The sequence below is a fragment of the Sciurus carolinensis genome, chromosome 7, assembly GCF_902686445.1.
Source record: "Sciurus carolinensis chromosome 7, mSciCar1.2, whole genome shotgun sequence".
NCBI classification, from domain to species: domain Eukaryota; kingdom Metazoa; phylum Chordata; class Mammalia; order Rodentia; family Sciuridae; genus Sciurus; species Sciurus carolinensis.
This window is the reverse complement of record NC_062219.1, coordinates 58,092,318-58,110,156: the sequence shown is the minus strand read 5'-3', so window position 1 is coordinate 58,110,156 and position 17,839 is coordinate 58,092,318. Positions and strand designations below refer to the sequence as shown.

General features: G+C 33.7%; 1 protein-coding gene and 1 pseudogene across 7 annotated transcripts in view; both read right to left on the bottom strand.

Annotated features, from left to right (window-relative positions):
* Positions 1-17,839, bottom strand: part of Hace1 (HECT domain and ankyrin repeat containing E3 ubiquitin protein ligase 1) — an 81,137-nt gene that overhangs the window by 8,949 nt on the left and 54,349 nt on the right. For 6 of the 7 annotated variants that reach the window (XM_047557986.1, XM_047557983.1, XM_047557984.1 and 3 more), the window contains 4 exons: positions 17,664-17,751; positions 13,687-13,836; positions 12,991-13,187; positions 3,109-3,240 (listed from right to left, as the gene is read on the bottom strand). In XM_047557986.1, coding sequence (XP_047413942.1) covers positions 3,109-3,240; positions 12,991-13,187; positions 13,687-13,836; positions 17,664-17,751 — 567 coding nt within the window. The remainder of the gene's footprint in view (positions 1-3,108; positions 3,241-12,990; positions 13,188-13,686; positions 13,837-17,663; positions 17,752-17,839) is intronic. The other variant, XM_047557987.1, reaches the window with a different exon arrangement.
* Positions 4,354-8,280, bottom strand: LOC124988495 (growth arrest-specific protein 7-like; annotated as a pseudogene).

The following is a 17,839-nucleotide window of genomic DNA, read 5'->3' as shown; positions in this document are numbered from 1 at the left end:
GCTAATCCCTAATAATTCCACCATCTGAATCAATTCAATTTACAGCTTAAGAGAAGGACAAACTAAGAAACCTGATCTAAGAACTACATCAAAAACTCATAGTAGTAGATCTAAATGTGAATGAAAAAAGAATAAATAGTTTTAAGAGAAAACACAGAAAAATGCCTTCATGACCTTGGAGTAAGAAAGTTTCTTACACAAGACACAAAAAGGTCCACAATTAGGGACTGCAAACTGGTGCAACTACTCTGGAAAACAGTATGGAGATCCTCAAAAAACTGAGAATGGAAAACACTATTTGATCCAATTATCCCATTCTTTGGTATATATCCAAAGGATTTAAAATCAGCATACTATAGTGATACAGCAACATTAATGTTTACAGCAGTTCAATTCACAACAGTTAAGCTATGGAACCAACCTAAATGCCCTTCAACAGATGAAAAGGTAAAGAAAATGTGATAGATACACACATACACACACAAAATGTAATATGACTCAGCCATGAAGAATGACTTTGTGACATATGCCAGTAAATGGATAGACCTGGAGACTATTATGCTAAGTGAAACAAGTCAGTCTCAAAAAGCCAAAGGTTGAATGTTTTCTCTGATATGTGGAAGATAACCCAGGGGTGGCAGGGTGGTAGGTGTTGAAGTTCAGTAGGTTGGACAATGGGGAATGGAGGGAAGGAAGGAGGGATAAGAAAAGGAAAGGTGGTGGAATAAATCTGAAATGATTTTCCTCTGTATATATATATATATGAAAACACCACAGTGAATCTCACCATCATGGACATCCACGAGAATGGGATACTAATTAGAATAAGATTATTCCATGCTTGTATAATTATATCAAAGTGGATTCTACTGTCATGTATAACTAAAATTAAATAATAAAGAAAAAAATTTAAAAAGCCCATTAAAATTTTTTTAAAAAGATAAGCTGAACTGTTAAAATAAAATTTTTTATTCACTAAAAGATACCAGATATTCACAATACACACACGCACACACACACACACACACATATATATATATTACACATATATAAAGAACCCACATAAAGAATCTGACAAAAAAAAAAAAACAACAGAAAATAGAAAAATAGACAAGTTACTTGAGACACATCAAAAGCAGAATTCACAAATGACCAATAAACAAACTTCATTTGTCATCAGGGAAATGCAAATTAATATCATAGACCCACCAAAATGGCAAAAATAAAAAAAAAACAGAAAATATCGAACACTCTTTGAAGATATGGAACACCCAGAAATCTTACTTGCTGATGGGAGTGTAAACTGACACATAACTTTGAAAAACTATTTGCTAGTTATCTACTAACATGGAATTCACACACACTTTATATTCCAGCAAGTCTACTCCAAGATATACATACTACAGAATGTATACATATTTTCTCCTAAAGATACAACAGAATGCTTATAGTAGCACTACTTGAACTTGCCTATGTGAAAAAGCCACAAATGTTCAAGAGTAGAAATGACAAAAAGGAAACTGACGTCATGAAATACTACACAGCAATGAAACAAATTACAGCTGCATGTAACAATAGGTGTGATTCTCACAAATAAAAATTGAGCTTTTTCTATTGACATACATTTTACAAACTGGTAAACCGGAGATGATTTTAGAAGTTAAGAGAATGATTACACTCAAAAGGGGATAGTGACTGGAAGGGGATGCGTGAAGAAAATCTCAGGTGCTAGGATTTCTGATTTATCTGGGAGCTGTTTTCAGAGGTGTGTTCAGTTCATTAAGATTCACTAAGTTTTTTACTTATTATGTACATCTTTTATTATTATAAATTTATCAATATCAGTAAATTATCAAGCAATCTTTTTACCAATTAATTTTGCTGTTGCTGTTTGTTTTTCACATACACATAGGTCCAGAAAATAACTTAATTCTGTCTTGAACTTCACACGGCTAATTTAACACAACTACAATATAGAAAAAGTCAAATTTCAGTCATGTCTAATAACATTTCATAAGTATTCCTTCATTTTTAAATGTTCAAAATAATAACTTTTATAATTACCTAAAAACTAATGAATCTATGCCAAATGATTAATTAATCTTACAGTTTGAAACAACTGCAAAACCTACATTTAATGAAATTAAGTTGCAATGAACTTAAAGATTAGCAAATTTTTTTCATTACTGAATGATAAATGGAAATACCAACATATATAAACACAAAGATAAACATCGGTGTCCATCATACAATGAAAAGGCAGAGTGAATTTACTATTCCTAATAATAATTTTTAAATAAGCTATTTTTATTTAAAATACTGTGTTTTATTAAGAACTATAATGTAGAGTTTGAAAATAATTTATTACAAAAAAAGGAAAAAGAAAATGGAAGAGGGCTGGGGATATAGCTCAGTTGGCAGAGTGCTTGCCTTGCAAGCACAAGGCCCTGGGTTCAATCCCCAGCACCACAAAAAAAAAAAAAAAAAAAAAAAAAAAGAAAATGGAAGAAAAACCCAGACATAACTCATATAAAATTAGAAATCCTGTTAGATCACTGTAGAAGGCAGGCAAGCTAAAGGAACAAAACAAAGCAAACATTAGTGACTAAAGGACAACTAAGAGAGTGGACTCCACAGAGGTTTAAAGTAGAAATTTATAAAATTACATATATGGTAAAATAAGAAGCTGAAGAAGATCATACAAATAAAGCAAGAAAAAGCCCTCTTAATTCCTTTTGTAAGCACAAAAAGTTACTATCAGCAACCTTACTTGATATAGCCAAATAAAAATTTCAGAAGACATGTGGAATATTTTTATGGGAAGGAAGGCGGGCCTTCAACATCTCCCAAGTAGAAGACATTAGAAATACATCCCATTTTTATTTATCAAAACATCACCCCATTTCACATTAAGGAATTGTTAATCTGCTTATTAAGTTTAAGAAAATTACAACCACAAAGCTCATAATAAATCTCTAAACCCGAATACTAAACCATAATGCCTCATTATACCTTATTTCATTCATTACTCTAAAATTATTTCTGAATTAATCAACTAGAGTTCTATACTCTTGAGTAACAACAACAAAAAACCATGTTTTTCCTTACCAATTCATATTCATCAAAAAGTTGTATGAGAGAAGGTGGAATGAACATATGAAAGCCCTGTAAAAAAGCATTGATCTGAGGCTGGATGGCTCTTGTCATTCGAAGTTCAGTAACAAGCTGGACATACTCTGCCTACAAAAAAAAAAAAAAAGTTTTTGTGACGACTTCTCTTTAAATCTCATTTACTTAAGATGTTGATACAATAATTTCTCATTTAAGAGGTAAAGGTTTAGAATTAATTTGGTGCCAATATTCATAAAACTCAACAAACCAATAAACCACCATTCACTAAGTTGTTTAGGGAACTATCCTAGTAATCAATCACCTATGACTTCTCTCACACTTTATCAGTAAGATCTACCTTTAAAAAATAGTCTCAGTCTGATTCAGTCTTAACTACCTCCACTTCTAGCACCTTGATCTGAGCCATCATCATCTCTAACTGGATTACAGCACCATCTGTTTCCATTTTTGTTCCTATACTGCTTCTGCGACAGCTAAAGTGACTTTTAAAAATAAAGACGTATAACACATAACTTTCCTGCTCAAAACCCTACAATGAGTTCCCATGGCACAGTAAAATCCAAACAAAAACCTTTCCTAATCTATAAGGCCCTTAATGATCTGGCCTCTGCCTTGCTCACTGCTCTCCTAAGTTGGTTCACTTAACTCTCTTCCTTAGCCTTCCAGCTATTCCCCAAACACAAGCTCTATCAGTCCTTTCTTTATATTTCAAGGTCTTTCTGACTAAAATGTCTTATTAGAATATAAGCTCTCTGCAGGCAGGCACTTTGTTTTATATTTATCCGTATATATCCCCAGCTCCTAAGAGTGGCTACTACTTTGTAAATATTCAATAAGTATGTGATAAAAATAAATGCATACATTTTCACTTAGCACATACTTTAAGCTTAATAAAATGGCTCATTTTATCATAGCCAATCCAATTCTGTTAAACCATTTTCATACATTTTATTTTAAAACACATTATTGTTATAGGAAACAATAACACTTAAAATTTAACTGATAATAAAAATGTATTTTGGCACAGACCAGAATGAATTATCATATATACATGTACATGTATATAAACTCTATCAGATGTTATCATTTATATATTTTTCTAAATTACTTTTAAGTGAAACTTTTTTTTTCCTGGTATTGGGGATTGAACCCAGGGGTGCTTAACCACTGAGCAACATCCTCAGCCCTTTTTTATATTTTATGTTCAGACAGGATCTTGCTGAGTTGCTGAGGCTGGTTTTGAACTCACAATCCTCCTGCCTCAGTCTCCAGAACCACTGGAATTACAGGCATGCGCCGCCACACCCGACCTAAGTGAAACTTCTGAGAGTTAAAAGCAACATGCTATGTAGAGTTCTCAACAACCAGGAATAAATACTCTAAAAACAGAGGAGAAAAAGGCCTTAACGAATTATGAAGTATGAAAATAAGATTTGTAAATTGCTCAAGTGAACTTTAACTATATTAGTTGCATTCCATAGCTAGTGGAATACACATTCTTTTTATCAATTCTTATATCCTCATACATTCAATTTTTTAATTTTTACATGTACTAATCTTTCCTCATACTTTATCTTCTATTCCTTTGAACATTAATTATTTTCCATATTTATTTCAGTAACCCAGTCCATAGCTACCAGATATGGATTTGTGAAAATCAGCTCCTTCACATCCCAAACCTCATAATAATTAAGTAATTTAAATGTTACTGTCTCTTGGTTTAAATTATCTTTCAGTAAAATAATAAAATCCTAGTCATTACAAACTTTGAGCTATTTCATAAAATAAAAGTTTACCAGATAGGTGAAAGATAACTGTGATTAATAGAAACACCTAAATCAAATTGCCTCTAAAATATGTTTCCCTGTCTCTTTAAACTGTACAACTTCAAATAAAACAACATAAATTAACATCTTCCTGGCAATTCAATTGTTACTATGAACACCTACTAATTTTACACACTAACATTGCAACTGTTTATGTTATACAGAAATAAAATAGCTACATTTCAACCACCTATGAAGGCTTTATGGGAGACTTTATACCCTTGCAAAATTATACCAAGTTTCATATAAGCTTTAAGGAAACAGTGCAGACATAAATGATAACCAATTCATAAAAGAATAGAATGAAAAGTTTTACAATTAAGCAATAAACATGAATCAAATCTAAAATATCACTTTGCTCTAAGGTATTAAAAGAACTAATTCACTCTCACTACAAAAATGGTCAGTATTTGAGGTAATACATGTTAATTAGCTTGACTTATTTATTCCACTGTATTCATAAGTCATGTAGCATCACTTTGTACCCATAAAATATATAAAAATATAATCTGTCAATGTATGATTAAAATGTTTAAAAGAACTGATAAAAGCTGGGAATAGAGATCTTTTCTCCCCAACAGAAAACATCTCCTGGGAAAGTCACATTTGCTCCTACTTAAGTTGTGCAATCAATTCTTTGAGATGCTATGTAATTAAATTGGAGAATTGACCATATTAAAGAATATATAAAATAATATGTTAACATACAGAAATTTTCAACCTGGAAAGCCTCAGCAGAGAGACAGAAAACAAATAGCCTTATCAACTTTTTTCCAGTGCAACCTCTGAGGCTGATAATTGATATAAAGATATAAGTGAAAAGTAACTGTAAAAGGAAAGATAAGCACATTAAGACTAAGGTGATTCAACTTTCAGACATTTACATTCCAGTTAAATTACCTGTCTACTTACAGAAACATTTTGCTTCAATAATCTCCTAATCTCCTAAATATGTGAAATGAATAACATCACCTCTCAAAAAGATCTTCCTTAAAATTTTAACTTTTCAGATTTTGGACCTAAATTATGTCTTCCTTATGGAGGGCATTTGGGACACTAAAAACTGACGCATTTCTTTGAACAAATTTTCTTCTTGAAAATCTTATTTTACTCTCTCTCTCTCTCTCTCTCTCTCTCTCTCTCTCTCTCTCTCTCTCTCTTTTTTCCCCCAGTCTCAGTTTGTTCTTAAGAGCAACAAGCATGGCATGGGGTTTGGGAGCTTCAGTCTTAGAGACAAGGGCAGGGTTGCAGGTCTGTCTTCTTGGCCTGGGAATATTTGGGATCCCCAGCTGGGTCATGCAGATCACCCTTCTGGAATCGCCAACTATCTCCTCTCTCCTCAGTGGACAGGAGAGTGGGTGGGAGGGCAGCTTCACCCAGCAGATGCCACCATCTCTTCTCTGTGGGACACCCAGCTCCTCTCCTGGGCAGACCACCAGGGTCACACAGGCATGTCTAGATCTCCGTGTCCACAGGGTCAACGTTGCCCATTTTGTGCTCTCTGACCCACAGCTCTCTGTCTTTAGCCGGGTCCACTTTTCAAAGCAGGTGGTCTACAGGCTCAAATGTGCTTTGGTTGAACATGTCTGTCTTGTGCCGCAGCTGTATGTACTGGCACAAATGGTGCCAGATCGTCTCCACCCTCTCCACTTCCAGCCGCTCCAGCTCCAAAGTGGTGGTCACCATCTCTTTGAACCATTTGGACTGGGGGTGGCTGTAGAGGTCCACACAGTGCACGAGGTCATCACCAGCCTGTGTGAACTTCCTCCGTGCCTTCTTGATGTCCTCCATCTTGTTGCTCAGCCTGATCTCCAGCTGCTGGGTCTTCATCTCCAGGTCTCTCTGCCGCTCTGTAGGGCTTTCTGGGCCTTCTCCACTGATGCATAATGGCTGGCAAGTTGCTTATGGAGGTCAGCGATATGGTGGTCACACTTTTTCATGTCTTTCTTGAAGTTCTCATGAAAGTTCATTAGGGGCTTCTCTACCTCACTGTGAAGCTTAGTGGAGACTTGAGATGAACTTCTGCTTCATCTGCCAGGCTCTTCTTCACCTGGGCCCACACTTCTCCCAGGGAGCCTTCCTCCTGGACAGCCAAGGAGTTCTGAGAGAGCTTAGCCAAGTTCTTTGCATATTCTTCTTAAATCTTTATCCTCTCTTGGATGAATTCACACATTTTTTTCTGCATTTATTTGCCTTTCAGTTGCTTTTGGAGCAGCAGTTCAAACCCTGCCATGGTGCCATTGCCTTGAGGGTCTTTATTATCAGCCCAGAAGCAGTCACAGTAGCTCCACTCCGTTGGCTTCAGTAGCTGCTGTTCAGGCATTGTGTCTGGGTGAGGGAACGTCAAACAATTTACCATCTTCTCTGTGTGGTCACCTTTATTTTCAAAATAATATATTTTGTCTTTATTGCCTGAGGTTCTGTCTTCCAAGTGGTCCCCTCTGTTGGTGTTACTTTCCATTGAGTTTTTATTTTGGTTTATTGATTCCTTCACTTCAAAGATTTCTTCTAGATTTCTTTTCAGGATCTTTCATCTCTTTAAGTTATCTTCCCTCTCCTGAAACATAGCTCTGATTTCATTCTTTTATATCCTCTTAAAGTTGTGAAGCAGTTTTAGTAAGTAAATTCTGAACTCCTTTTCTGACATTTCTTCAACTGTTTTGTCAACAGAGTCTATAACTGGAGCATCCTGGTTTGTTCGGAGTGCTTTATTCCTTTTTTTTTTTCCTATTTTGTTTGTGTGTCTTCCCATTTAGCTGTGGGGATCTGAGGCAGTACAGTTTCTACCCTGTAGACTTACAGCGTCCCTGAAGGTTTCCAGTACTCGCAAATCTGGGTTTCAGTTTCTGTAGGCTACATCACGCTGAAGTCCCAAGATGGCTCCTGGACCTCCAGTAGAGAGTGAAGGATATGGAAATAGGCCCCAAGGGGGAACTTCCCTTCCAGTTTCCCTGCCTGCCCTCCTGCCCTGCCCTAAATACCCCCCCCCTTTTTTTTTTTTAACTATTTCTTGATATCTCAATACATCATAGATATTTGAATAATGGTTCAATAATTTTTAATAATGCAAACAAAATGCTCTTCTCTCCTTCTACGGGACTGATATTCTTGGCCACATTTATAAAATTGTTTTGAAATGGTTTGTGGGGTTTTTGTTTGTTGGGTTTTCTTTTTAAGCAATGAACTACTTAAATGCTGTTATTACTGACTGTTTATATAAACTATTGGTAATAAAACCTTCCTTTCTGGATTTATCTACCTGATTATTATTGCTCTGGCATATATAGTTCTTATTGAAAATTTCAGATGATCATAGAGCCACATACCTGTAATTCCAGTGACTCAGGACAAGAGGATCAAAAGTTTAAGGCCAGTCTCAGCAATTTAGCAAGACCCTATCTCAATATAAAAAAAACAAAAGCTCCAGGTGCAGTGGCTCACACTTGTAATCCAAGTGGCTTGGGAGGCTGGGACAGGAGAATCTCAAATTCAAGGCCAGTCTCAGCACCTTAGTGAGGTCCTAAGCAACTTAGCAAGATCCTATCTCAAAATTTAAAAGGACTGGGATGTGACTCAGTAGTTAAGTGCCCCTGGGTTCAATCCCAGGGGTTGGGGGGGGATATATCTGAAGATACAGTTCAGTGGCAAAGCACCCTGGTTCAATCCCCAGTGCCATAAAATGAAAAAAATGAGAATTTCTCCACTGAGAACTTAAATTTTTTCAGAAGAAATACAGTATCTTGCTTACGAGCAGGTCTAAAAATGTATATAGTACAGCCTCACCAAACTATTAACTGTGATTTTGGGATTGTCATTTAGTCCCTATATATTTCCATTTCCCCACCTGTACAGGGTTGTTTAAGCTAAGGCACTTCAAACACTGCCTAGCACATCATAAGCACCTAATAAATGTCAGGTGTTTTTAATATTAAGGCTATTTCCATATTGAATAAAGAGAAATAATTAAATCAAAAGACTGCTACAGTAAATGAAAAAAGTATGTAATTCAAATGTGTAAAACATACAAAAGATACTCAATAAACAGCATCTTATTATCACTAAAAACCAGAACTAAAGGGCAATGAGATAAACAGATAGTAGGATGGCAACATTGCAAGTAACTGGGAGCCATATCCACAAAAGTTGCAATCACCCTTTATTCCTTCCTCTTTGTCTTTCCAATTATTACCAAATTCTATAAATTCTATTTATAGAACTATAATTCTATTTATAGAACTATTTCTTCTTCTCCAAGTCTCACTGCCACTGTGCCTTAGAAAATTCCTCATGCATGCCTCCTGAAAACAATGCAACAGCCTCCTACCAGTTGCCTTGACTGCGATATTGCTCCATTTCAATGCATTCTTCATGCTCGAAGATTAAGTTTAAAACGAAACAAAACAAAACAAAACAAAAAAACAAATTTGATCATGTCTCTCCCTTCTTTAACATTTGCAATCATCCCTACCTACAGCCTCATATTTCTCATTGTGGGTGCAGTCTTTCATAATCTGGCTCCTGTCTATTGCCCCGCACCTCATCTTTTCCCACTCACTCATTGTGCAATATAAACCAAGCTCCTCAACTCTGATCTACTGTGGTTCCCCACATATGCCATGCTCTGTGTCATCTGTGTGCCTTCTGGTATGTTCTGGTAAGCCAGAACATTTCCTTCTCCCCTTTCTTACTCTTACCTGACCACTTCATATTTCTCTATGATTCAACTCCCCGACTGCCTCCTCCATTCCCTGACATCCTGTCCCACCTCGTGACCATTCCACTACCCCAGTCTGCGTGAACTTTATGATTAATATTGTGAAGGCAATGCTAGTGTTTAAAAATCATGTGGCTTATCATTCAGTTCTAAGAGCTGAAATTGAAGATCTAAGCAAAAAAGTATGTTATCTAACTCAAGAATTATGGCTCTTATATTTCAGATTTTGATCAAGAAAAGTGAAATCAAAATTCTTTCTAAAGAGGTGGAAAAACTACTTAAATGTTAAATTTAAATATGGCTTCTGGTAATATGGCTATTTTCCAAAGTGAAAACAATGAGGGATTTCTTTTCCCCCCTCTAGATTTTAAAACAAATCACTGACAGCTACGAAATTTAAAAGAAAGAACATTATATATAAAAATGTAGAACTAACATATTTCTTCTGCATGTAATACTTACATTTATTTAGGAGGCAGTTGTTTGTTTTTAGTGTCCTTCATGGCGATAATTCAACCAATTATCACTTTTTTTTTTTTTTTTTTGCGGTGCTGGGGATGGAACCCAGGGCCTTGTGCTTGCAAGGCAAGCACTCTACCGACTGAGCTATCTCCCCAGTGCACTTACATTTATTTAATACATTGCTTTTTAGATGAAAGGCATTTTATTTTCATCTATTTGGTTTCATTCTGTAATTAACAAAGGTCTTTAATATAATTTTGGAATAAATGACTCCCCCATGTGGAAATCAGCTTACATAGGCTCTCTCTTACTAAAAAAGTTTGCAAGTCATTTAAGTTTCAAAACAGTTAAAATTATAAAGTTCAACTTCACATGACAATTACAACTTTATGCCTATAAAGGTAAGTAAAAATGGACTTACTCTAAAGTAACACTAAAGTTCATGGTAGAATGTACAAGTCAAAAAAAAAAGATATTCCAAAGACAGGTTTGATTTTTTTAAAAGAACATTTTATGTACTGAATACTTTTAACAATTTTAAGGCAAGTAATCAGTTTAACATGTGGTATGTTCCTAAAGATTTTAAGTTTTAAATGAATCTGCTTGCTTATTAAATAAACATTAAATGTCTAAACACACAATGATAATATAATTATACTGGTCACATTAGAAAATGGAGACAATTTATTGTGAAAAATGCTTATATCAGAAAAGTAAAAGTTGAGAATTATTATTAACATATTTATAATTGAGATCCTGCTATTATCAATCCTCATTATTTTTTTTTAAAGTTAGCCCATAAGCAACTGGGCAAATTAAAGCAACTTAGAAACAAACATCTCAGACCCTTTAATGTAATTACCATAGTATTCTATCCCCAGACAAGACTCACAATGAAGGGTACATCCTCCATGTGAGCATACTTTTATTTATAATTATTTAATTACTATTTTCCTCCTTTCTAGAGTTCAGTAAAAAAACCAAATGTAAAAACTAATAAGTATTTTTAAAAATCAAAACAAAAATCATGTCATAGTGGAGTGGGTAGGAAATGCAAGTATAAATACAGTTGTTCATCATACAGTTGTTAAAGGGTCTTTCTACTTCATCATATTCAATATATTTGAGAGGAGCAACAAACTACTCACCAGATATAGTATTCACCCATAAGAATTACATTTATGGTTCTTCCCTGAAAAGCAATCACCTGCTTAAGAAAGATTCTATGATTTCATTACCCTTAATTGAGGGTAGGTCTTCAGTATAAAATAAAATAATAAATGTACTTCAAGGTGGACAAGCTAAAAATTTTCAAAATATTTTCATTCACTCCCAAGTTCATATTAATTTAAAATTAATTCAAGCACTTTACTATCTTAATCTTCTACAGTCTAACATGACTCATTATATTAAAAATTAGGTAAGTTTTCCTCAGTATGATTAATTTTACATACAGCATGAAGAACATCAGACTTGAAATTAGGAGACCAGAGTTTTGGCACCACCTTTGCCATTAACTCTTTAGGATTCAGTGTCCTTGTGTATAAAATCAGAAGGCAAACTAAAAATTTCTAAGTACAGATGAGTAAAAATTCAATTACTGATTTTACTTCTAATAACTAAACTTCATGTTTTTGTGTAAGTATAGCATATAAGCATTCAGAAGTAAAATTATGTAGCTTAATATAGGTTTACAATTTCCTTTATATATGTGAAACTAAGAACATACTTTTAAAGAATACTAACAGCATTCTTTAATATTACTACTACAACCTTTATGCTGCTTTTCATGCTACAAAATGTCAATAACAATTCTGTATGGTAGGTAATATTAGCCCAGTTCTACAGGATATAGAAAACTGAGGCTCAATGAGTTATTAAAACATGACTAAGTCTTAGGCTAGCAATGCAGTTCAGTGGTAGTAATGAACATGACTATCATACGCAAGGTTCTGTCTGGGTTCACTCCCCAGCACCATCACAACAACAACAACAACAAAAAAAAAAGGTGACTCTTTATTTTATTTGTTCTAATTAGTTGTGCATGACAATAGAATGCACTTATACATTTTGATAGATCTTTTGGCCCTTTTAAATATAAACTGTAAACTAAATCTACAACAGACAATCTTTATGGTTAATCCTGAAGCTGTCTTGGAATTAAAACATGACTAAGGAAAGGAAAAAGGTTTTAGGTTTGTTTAACAAGAAGTTGCTACTCATAAGTTATAACAACTGGAATTCAAAAATCAGATTTTCTGACTCCCAATGTCCTTCATAATATAGCAAAATATAATACTGTATTATACATTTGATTATGATTTTCAAAAGTTTACAATTTTCAGCATTTAAAACAAATGCCAAGATTTTGTGATAACATGTATAGAGGAGATATAATAATAAAAATAATCAAGTTATAAAGTTAAAAAAAAGATCAAGAGGTCTGACAGATTTGCTGGAACAGAAAAGCATGCCCAAAGTTTAAACATTGGTATTTCTTCTTTTCTATATTAGAACTCTATAATCACACTTTGAAAATAGTGATTATTGCAAATACTATCTAGATTAAGCTTGTACTTCTTATTAAAATTTTCAAAATGCATTTGTAAATGCCCAATTTGTATGATCAACTAAATAGTGTCCAGACTGCTTCAGGAACCATCTCAGCCTAGGTAAAACAATACTGAAATGATACTTTCCAATTCAAAGTTTGGTATTTGATCGTTTTGTTAACTTAAACTTTTTAATCTATAACATAAAAGTTTTTCTAGCAAGTGCCAGAAAAATTTAGAGTAACTGGCAAATTATCAGGGCCAAACTTCAAACAATAATTAAGGTAAAAATTAAAATACTCACTTTGTTATTTTGTGTCACAAGAATACCTCCACCCCCAGGTTTCAAAGGCACCTCTTCCATTGCTCCAAACACATCAGTCTCAACAGAAAAAGTTAGTTCTAGACCCAGATCACTAATATCATTATCTAAAATCCACTGCAAATTTTTGGCATATTCTGGATCAATGGATGCTACATCTTGGTAATTTACAGGGATACCTAAAAAATGCAAAAACACAGCAGTTACAGTCTAAATGTTTCTGCCTTTCCTCATCTGTTTAATGGTAAAATACTGCCCTCTATGGATACACTGAAAAACTGCAGAACAGAATCCAATTCACAACATGCTTTTTAAATAGATATAATTCCTAAATTTGGAAGTCTGTTAAATTAAGCCTATGTTTTTTCCACATCTTTACAATGAAATATTTCTTTAAAATAGATATTTTGTAAGTTGTCATAAATTTCAGAAGTGCCAATTATCTTAAGTACACACATTAAACTGCATTTTTTCCACAAACATACATACACTAAAATGAAGGGAATAAAAACTTATGAGGGTTTTTTAAAAGGAGGTAATTTTTCTTTCCCTCTGGCCCCTGCATGCCTTACACACAGATGGTATCCAATCAAAATAAAAATTATCTCATTCAAATGTCCTTAAAAGCTATAAGAAAATCAATGTGGATACATGTCTACAGAAATAATAAAACCATACCAAGAATGTGTTTGTAGAATGATCGTGTGAAGTAAATATTGACCAACTGCCTATGGTTCAAAGCTAATCCCAAGATCTGTCCAGCAAACCGGAAATAGTTCAAGTGATCGGGATTTACATAGGAGTTGCTATTAGGCTGAAAAGTTGTTCCTAATGAAATAAATACAAAATAATTTATACTTAGGAATCTACATGCAGAAGAGAGATAATTTGAATGCAAATAAATTAATTCACATATAACTTCAGCAAAGCTAAGGTTATATCATACATAAGCTTCCAATGGAATGTTCCTTGTAGATATTTAAACAGGCAGTAGAAATGGAAGTATTGAAAATAACCACTGATTCACATAAACTCAGGATAAGTCTACTGAAAGTAGTTGGAAGAACATTAGATACCCTCAAAAAAATCTAGTAAAAGACCATACACTTTCACATACGCACACACATTTTCCTAGGTAGTGTGGCAGTAACTGCTAGGCTATAAACGAGGGCAGACATTGTCTCATTCATGTTTATGTGTCCAGGGCAATTGTTATTCACTCATTTTTGCTTCTTAAGGAAAGCAAAAAGTTATGAGAATGACTAAAACTTTTAAAAGTGCAACTGTTCTTAAGTAACAGACCTAGTCACTAAACTTGATGTCTGTTAAACAATGTTCAGAAAATCACCTAAGTCTCCAAGTCAACCACTTCTTTCACATGGCAAATAATCAAGTTTAAACAATTACTGCTAAGGTAAAAGGAAAAATGGCAAAAGTAACCATTACTGGTTAGAGTGTCAAAATCTAATTTTAAGAGTTAATTCCACTTTTATGAAATATTTAGAATAAGCAAATTCATATAAATTCAAAGTAGATTACTTAGTTACTTGAGGCTAAGGAAAGACTGAATGGAGAATTACTGAACGAGAAGAATTTGTACGTGGGCTGACGAAAAAGTTCTAGAATCAGACAGTGGTGATAGTTGTACACCACAGTGAATAAGTACCTAATATGCCACTAAATTGCAGACTTTCAAATGGTTAAAATGGTCAATTTTACGTTACATATTTTAGCACAAAAAAATTCGTGTCCAGTTGAAAAACCTAATACCAACTTCTCAACTTCAACTTTATTTCACTGATTTTTCTCTGATGATCACTAAACCTGGATTAAAAATTCATGCATTCAAGAAACATATGAGCTCATGCTATTATGTACTACTGTTCTAAGTACTGAGGCTAAAACAAAGGATAAATCTAACAGAAATAGCATCAAATAAAAATAAAGTGGAAAATATTATTACAAAGTGAAATGCTTGGCCATTTGGAATACATATTTGTGATAATAATTTGAGCTTTGATTTATCAGTGTTGATACTGGATTAAATTGCTGTCACCCATTTACATAGATCTAAGGGAAAAAATTTAGAAGCTTATGGCTGAATGGCTCAAATAATCCACATGAAGCTCATCATTCACTAATTTCTAGTCATGAGGCATAACTGAATATTAAAAGCCAAAGCAAGGCGTTGGAGATGAAGAAAGACTTCAAAAGATAAACATAACCATAATCCCCAAAACATATATTTTGAGGATAATCACAAATATTTTTTTACCTGTTCAAATAGTGAATGTTTAGGGCTATGGATGAACCAGCAAATATTTTTGATGAGTCTATTTTCCTCTCCTAGCTTTGTGTTTAATTCCTTCACTATCTAATACTTTCTGGGAAATCTGGATTTTTAAAAAGAATAAATAAGGAGAAATTAAAAGGAAAAAAAGGAAGCAAATGGGATAAAAATCTTCAGGACAGGAATAATAATAGTTTTTAACTTGAAAACTAGTTAAAACAGTATAAAATTTATATGAAAATTTTTAAGTTCCAAATAAACACAACTGTGACCCTTCCAGGTTCTTGTTTTCACTATTAAAAATTCCTAACTATTATTCAGATAAATATGGTTTATTGAGACATTTTTCAAGAACTAATGAAAAAACTTTTCTTTCATGGTGCTGGCAATCAAAGGGCCCCATGCACATGAGGCAAGTGTTCTACCACTGAGCTATATCCCAAGCCCTGAAAATACATTTTCAAGAAGGAAAGTCTTTATTTTAAAAGAATAATAGTAACTATCTAGTACTTATTTCATGCTTTCATTGTGCCAGGCATCAAGCTAAACAATTTCACATCTCAGCAAATTGACATATCAACTAACTAAATTCTCACTGTGTTATAAAACAAGTTATCTCCATTTTCAATTAGGAAAGTTGAGGTTCATAAAGGTTAAGTGCACTGATCCAACATCAAATCAAAGCGGCAGAGCCAGTATTCACACCTAGTATAACACCAAAGTCTAAATTCAACCACTATAATAAGCTGTTCCTCTACAGTAAGCATCTTAATTTGATTAGAAAATAAGTTTGTAAAAAAAATTGTTACAAACAATAGGTCTCTCCAAATGTTCCCCACATTCAGGAACTCTTAAATCCTAAATGAAATTCCTTCATGAAAACAAACAAGGAAATATTTCATCTAGATTTTTAACTCATTATTGAGTTAATAACCATGATCCCAAAGAGAAAACATATAGTTTACAAAAAGAACTACAATTTTTACAGTCTATGTCCTTCAATATTTGCTGTTATAAATTTGTGGTTTTAAGGAAGTACCTCTAAGTCATGATTTTCCCACAACAAATTTGAATTTCAAGTATGAAACTAAACAGAGTCAGAATGAGGAAGTATAAAGAAAGAAAAGTCTAAAATATGCTGAATCGAGTTTTAAAGATTAGGCCTAAAATCATTAAAGTTGGGGCTTTATTGAACTTGTCATACTATTCACAAAGATACCAAATTCACCACAGAGCAAACAATCAAAGGTTACAGAATTAAAGCAGGCAGTCTCATATTCTCAAGTGATTTCAAATACCCAAGGAGCGCATTACACAGGTGAATGCCTGCAGCTTCCTAGTTTCAGTGCAACCCGCTTCTGTTGGTCTTTCCAAAAGTAATCCTTTTTATTAAATGGAAATTTGCTGCTAAGTTTGTTTGGAAGCAGTTCAGAAGCTACAATTAATCAGATATTCTCTCCTTATAAAAGAACATAAACACTGAAGAAAGAAAAGATTTTCAGGAAAAACGAGGACCTGTGTAAAGCATTTGAAACCTAAAGTCCTACCTTCACTTCAAATACAAGTCTTTATTACAGAGCTCTGAAACATACCTCACAAAAATGAGGTGGTAACCAATTCCATTTAGTCTACAATATCAAATTACAACTCTATAGGTCCCAAAACCATTTCCACAAGAGAGCTGTTCATCTGTATTACATGGTTAGGTAAGAGCTTTTTAGTTGCCAGGTCTTGATAGCTTAAAAGGACTAAAAAAAAAGTTAGCATGCATAAATAGATTATGAGTTAAGATTTAACATCACAATTTCTAGATTTCTGTTTTTATAACCAAATTTTTTTTTAAAAGAGTAAAGTAACCGAATTTATTTTTGAAAAAGAAAGGAAGGAGAACTCCCACAAGGGAGGAGTCCTGAGTGAACTGCCCTCACAATAAAAAATTTTAAGACTCAGAAACTCAAATCAGGTTAGTAAATTTTTATTTTTCCAAATAAGAACTTTTTTTTAAGTCCATCTACTACTAACACTATTTTATGAAAGAAAATGTTAACCAAAAAAGTAGGTTAAAGAATAAATATTAAATAAATTTCAAAGAACAAATAAGAACTTGTTCAGAATCCTGTGGCAAGCATTTGGAAACCAACTGTTTGTATCAAAGAAAGTTACACTGAGTCAAGTTCCACTTATGGTTCTACCACTTGTCAGTTGTGTCAATGGGGACAAAAACTCTGAATTTCAGTTTTATTTTCTATGATTATGAGAACACCCCACCTACTTGACAGGTTTACTGTGAGAATCAATAAAACAAACTGAGGTAGTCTGAAACATATGACAAGTCACAAAAAAAAGTCAAAACCACCCAACTTACCATCAGCTGACTGGGTAAACAATGCATAATCGGGATTGACAATTTCGTTAGACAGAATATCAAACCACTCTCGCACAACACCTTGACCCTGAGGTTCAAGAAAATAAATTTTAGCATCAACAGAAATATATCATGTTGGGAAATTTTTTCCTGAATGAGAACAAAATTAAAAATCT